General features: G+C 63.5%; 1 protein-coding gene across 1 annotated transcript in view; it reads left to right on the forward strand.

Annotated features, from left to right (window-relative positions):
* Positions 1-5,491, forward strand: part of APC2 (APC regulator of Wnt signaling pathway 2) — a 17,660-nt gene that overhangs the window by 8,665 nt on the left and 3,504 nt on the right. Inside the window, 7 exon segments of the mRNA XM_077760603.1 lie at positions 27-143; positions 430-640; positions 2,316-2,614; positions 2,616-3,369; positions 3,372-4,006; positions 4,043-4,287; positions 4,289-5,491. Coding sequence (XP_077616729.1) covers positions 27-143; positions 430-640; positions 2,316-2,614; positions 2,616-3,369; positions 3,372-4,006; positions 4,043-4,287; positions 4,289-5,491 — 3,464 coding nt within the window.

Below are 5,491 nucleotides of genomic sequence, written 5' to 3' on the forward strand. Positions count from 1 at the left end.
CACACTCGCTCTGTGCCCCGGCGCAGGTGGTGTCCAGCATCCTGCGCAACCTGTCCTGGCGAGCGGACATTAACAGCAAGAAGGTGTTGAGGGAGGTGGGCAGCATGACGGCCCTGATGCAGTGTGTCCTTCGAGCCTCCAAGGTGGGCACCAGGTGGAGCCGGGGTGGGCGCGGTGGGAGCCCCGGGGCAGGGACCTATGCGGGGTGGACCCCGCCCAGCGCTGGGCTGCTCGGCAGGTGGCCTGCCCCTGAGGACGCCAGGCCGCGTGTCTGGAATCTCGTGATGGTCAACGTGCCCTTCGCTCATATTCGAGAACATATCTGGGTGCCTTTCCTCCCAGCTCTCTGCCCACAGCCTGGGGAGGGCCGGGCGTGCGGGGCTGCGCGGGCTCCCCACCGCTGACCCTCCTCCCCTGCTCGGTGCCCAGGAGTCCACCCTGAAGAGCGTGCTGAGCGCCCTGTGGAACCTGTCGGCGCACAGCACGGAGAACAAGGCGGCCATCTGCCAGGTGGACGGCGCCCTGGGCTTCCTGGTGAGCACGCTGACCTACAAGTGCCAGAGCAACTCCCTGGCCATCATTGAGAGCGGGGGCGGCATCCTACGCAACGTGTCCAGCCTCATCGCCACGCGGGAGGACNCAATTTTAAGTTAACTTATTAAAATAAAAATATGGGGACATCTGAGTGGCTCAGTCAGTTAAGTGCCTGACTCTTAATCTGTGCTCAGGCCACAATCTCACAGTTTGGGAAATCGAGCCCCCAGTCGGGCTCTGTGCCGAGCACAGAGCCTGCCTGGGATTCAATCTCTTCACTCTCTGCCCCTCCCCTGTGCACACAGGAAAATATGCTCTCTCAAAATAAACAAACATTTAAAAGTAAAATAAAATGTATTACTTTTTAAATAATATTAACAAATACTTGTTCTTTATTAAAGTTTTTACTAAGTAGTATGAATAAATACTTATTCTGTTTTTAATGTTTATTACTTTTGAGAGAGAGAGACAGAATTCCAAGCAAGCTGTGCACTGAGTCCCTGGTGTGGGACTCAAACCCACAAACCACGAGATCATGACCCGAGCCGAAACCAAGAGTCGGACGCTTAACCGACTGAGCCACACGGGCGCCCCAATAAATACTTACTCTTTATTAAAATAAAGTATTATTTATTAGATGATAATCAGTAATTTTTAATGTAAGAAAACACATAACATTTATTTTTTATATGAGTATATCCCAAATATCGCATGGGCTCGGCTTGTGCTAAAGATTTTATTAAATCAATAAAACACTGGGGCGCCTGGGTGGCTCAGTCGGTTAAGCGTCCGACTTCGGCTCAGGTCATGATTTCACGGTTCGTGGGTTCAAGCCCCGTGTCGGGCTTTGTGCTGACAGCTCAGAGCCTGGAGCCTGTTTCAGATTCTGTATCTCCCTCTCTCTCTCTGACCCTCCCCTGCTCATGCTGTCTGTCTGTCTCTCTCTCTCTCTCTCTCTCTCCCTCAGAAATAAATAAAACATTTTAAAAAATCAATAAAACACTTATTTACTAAATAATACTAATAATTAAGTAATCTCTACACCCACTATGGGGCTCAAACTCACCACCCTGAGCCAGGCGGGCACTCTAATATTTTTAAAAACAGATACAACTTATCTTTAGCATAAGTATATCCCAAATATGAGATGTAATTAAAATGAGATAAAGTCCGTTTTACCATTTTTTTTTTTAATGTTCTATTTATGTCTGAGAGAGAGAGAGACAGACAGCGTGAGCAGGGGAGGGCCAAAGAGAGAGGTAGACACAGAATCTGAAGCAGCTCCAGGCTCCGAGCTGTCAGCAAAGAGCCCGACGCGGGGCTTGAACCCACGAACCATGAGATCATGACTTGAGCCGAAGTCAGACGCTTAACCGACTGAGCCACTCAGGTGCTCCAAGTCCGTTTTACTTTAAAAAAAAAAAAAAAGTATTTTTTTAAATGTCTATTTATTTGGAGGAAGTGCATGTGAGCGGGGCAGGGGCAGAGAGGGGGAGAGAGAATCCCAAGCAGGCTCCGCACTGTCAGCATAGAGCCTGATGCGGCGTTCGAACTCATGGTCCGTGAGATCGTGACCTGAGCCACAATCAACAGCCAGACGCTTAACTGACTGAGCCCCCCAGGCGCCCCTAGAAGAAAGTATTATCATTTTGATCTATGATGTCACGCCACAGTTTCTGCGGCGTTCTGAAACGCAGAGGTGCCCGGGAGCCCGGATGCTCTGCCCAGTCCTGCTGCCGGGGGAAGGGCCGGGGGGGCGCCCACCTGACCCCTCTCGTGCTGCAGGCAGGTGCTGCGGGACCACAACTGTCTGCAGACACTGCTGCAGCACCTGACCTCCCACAGCCTGACCATCGTGAGCAACGCGTGCGGCACGCTCTGGAACCTGTCGGCCCGCAGCGCCCGCGACCAGGAGCTGCTCTGGGACCTGGGGGCCGTGGGCATGCTGCGCAACCTGGTGCACTCCAAGCACAAGATGATCGCCATGGGCAGCGCCGCGGCCCTGCGCAACCTGCTGGCCCACCGGCCCGCCAAGTACCAGGCGACGGCCACCGCCGTGTCCCCCGGCTCCTGCGCNCGCCGGGAAGCAGGCCTGGCTGCCCACAGAGGGCCCGAGCAGGGTGCCCGAGAAGCTGGCGGCGGAGACGGCGCCGCGCCCCCTGTCGCGCTGCAGCTCGCTGTCCTCGCTGTCCTCGGCCGGCCGCCCGGGCCCCAGCGAGGCCGGGGACCTGGACAGCGACTCGTCCCTGGAGGGGCTGGAGGAGGCAGGGCCCGGCAAGGCAGAGCTGGACGGAGCCTGGCTCGGGCCCGGGGCCGCCTCCCTGCCCGTGGCCATCCCGGCGCCGCAGCGGGGCCGCAGCCTGGGGGCCGAGGACACCACACCGTCCAGCTCCTCGGAGAACTGCGTGCAGGAGACGCCCCTGGTGCTGAGTCGCTGCAGCTCTGTGAGCTCCTTGAGCAGTTTCGAGAGCCCGTCCATCGCCAGCTCCGTCCCCAGTGACCCGTGCAGCGGGCTGGGCAGCGGCACGGTCAGCCCCAGCGAGCTGCCCGACAGCCCCGGGCAGACCATGCCGCCCAGCCGCAGCAAGACGCCCCCGCTGGCCCCTGCGCCCCCGGGCGAGCGCGAGAGCACCCAGTTCAGTCTGCAGTGGGAGAGCTACGTGAAGCGGTTCCTGGACATCGCCGACCGCCGGGAGCGCTGCCGGCTGCCGTCGGAGCTGGATGCGGGCAGCGTCCGCTTCACGGTGGAGAAGCCAGATGAGAACTTCTCGTGCGCCTCGAGCCTCAGCGCGCTGGCTCTGCACGAGCACTATGTGCAGAAAGACGTGGAACTNCGGCAGCCGCCGACCAGGAGCTGCAGCTGCTGCGCGAGTGCCTGGGGGCCGCCGTGCCCGCCCGGCTCCGCAAGGTGGCCTCGGCCCTGGTGCCAGGCCGCCGCGCACTGCCTGTGCCCGTGTACATGCTGGTGCCCACTCCCACCAGGGGGGACGACTCATGCACCGACTCAGCCGAGGGCACACCGGTCACCTTCTCCAGTGCCACCTCGCTCAGCGACGAGACGCTGCAGGGACCCCCCAGGGACCCGCCTGCCGGGCATGCAGACAGCCAGAAGACTGCAGGTCGGGAGGCCCCTGCCAGGCAGGCCACCGGGCATCAGCACAGGGCGTGGGGCGTGGGCCGGAGCACAGAGCAGGCCCGGGGGGCGGGCACTTGCCGGGCAGGGCTGGAGCTGCCCCTCCACCGGCCCTCGAGCACCTGCACGGACAAGGACGGTTCCCGGCCTGGCCAGGCACGCGGGGATGGGGCACTGCAGTCGCTGTGTCTCACGACGCCCACCGAGGAGGCCGTGTACTGCTTCTACGACAACGACTCAGATGAAGAGCCAGCGGAGGCCGTGGCGCCCCCGAGGCGGGCGTCTGCCATCCCGCGTGCAGTGAAGAGAGAGCACCCACCTGGCAGGAAGGATGTGCAGGCCCCGCCCAAGGCCCCGCCCAAGGCCCCGCCCAAGGCCCCGCCCAAGGCCCCGCCCAAGGCCCCGCCCCCTGCCTGCGCCCAGCCCAGCCTCATCGCCGATGAGACTCCACCTTGCTATTCCCTGAGCTCCTCCGCCAGCTCCCTCAGCGAGCCTGAGCCCCCTGAGCGCCTGGCCAGCCGACCCCGTGCTCCCGAGCCAGCTGTCGCCAAGGTCCTGGGCCCGGGGAGCGGGTGCAACGGCGCCCCCAGCCCGCGGGCGGGGCCGGGGCTGCTCCGGCGNCCCGGAGTGCAGTGACGAGGCGGCAGGCTCAGACCAGGCCTCCGACCTGGACAGCGTCGAGTGGCGCGCCATCCAAGAGGGCGCCAACTCCATTGTCACGTGGCTGCACCAGGCAGCAGCTGCGGCGCACGAGACCTCCTCTGGCCCTGACTCCGTCCTGTCCGAGTCGGGGCTGTCCGGCTCCACCCTGCAGCCGCCGATGCACAGGAAGGGGCAGCGGCTGCAGGCCAGGGTCCAGGCGCGCAGTGCCGAGAGGCCGAGGCTGGAGAAACGGGACTCAACCCTGGCCCAGCACGGCACCAGTGGCCCGGACAGGCTTCGTGGTGCTCAGAAGACGGCGTGCAGGGTGGGGGCCGTGCTCCGGGGACGGACTGTGATCTATGTGCCCAGCCCAGCCCCCCGGGCACAGTCCAGAGGCAACCCCAGCACCCGTGTGGCGCCAAAAAAGATGGGAGCCCCAAGTCCCGCGCAGCCAGCAGCCCCAGCCAAAGCCCCCAGCCCAGGGCAGCCACGGTCTCGCAGCCTGCACCGGCCAGGCAAGATCTCGGAGCTGGCGGCGCCGAGCCCCCCACAGCGGAGCGCGACGCCGCCTGCCCGCCTGGCCAAGGCCCCCTCATCCGGCTCCTCCCCAGCCTCCCCTGCCTCCCAACCCCCGCCCAGGAGGCCACCCCCGGGCGCCCAGGCTGCAGGGCCGCTTCCTGGTCCCGGGGCGTCTTTGGTGCCCCAGACGCCCGCACGGGCCCTGCTGTCCAGGCAGCACAAGACCCAGAAGTCACCTGTTCGGATCCCCTTCATGCAGAGGCCAGTCAGGCGGGCTCCGACACCTCTAGCCAGGGCAGCCCCGGAGCCGGGCCCCAGGGGCCGGGCAGGGACCGAGGGAAGCCTGGGTGCCCGAGGAGGCCGCCTGGGCCTGGTACGGGTGGCCTCCACCCGCTCCAGTGGCAGCGAGTCCTCTGACCGCTCCGGTTTCCGGCGGCAGCTGACCTTCGTCAAGGAGTCAGCAGGCCTGCCCCGTCGCCGCCGTTCAGAAGTGTCTGTGCCTGAGACCTCGACCGCCACCTCCCAGGGCGGCTCACCCCGGCGCGGTCGGCCCACCTTGCCCGCAGTCTTCTTGTGCTCCTCGCGCTGCGACGAGCTGCGGGCGGCCCCCAGGCGACCCCCTGCAGCCCGGCCTGACCCCGGCGAGCGGCCGACTCGGCGCCC

This window comes from Crocuta crocuta, unplaced genomic scaffold (assembly GCF_008692635.1).
Source record: "Crocuta crocuta isolate KB4526 unplaced genomic scaffold, BGI_CrCroc_1.0 scaffold443, whole genome shotgun sequence".
Taxonomy (NCBI): Eukaryota; Metazoa; Chordata; class Mammalia; order Carnivora; family Hyaenidae; genus Crocuta; species Crocuta crocuta.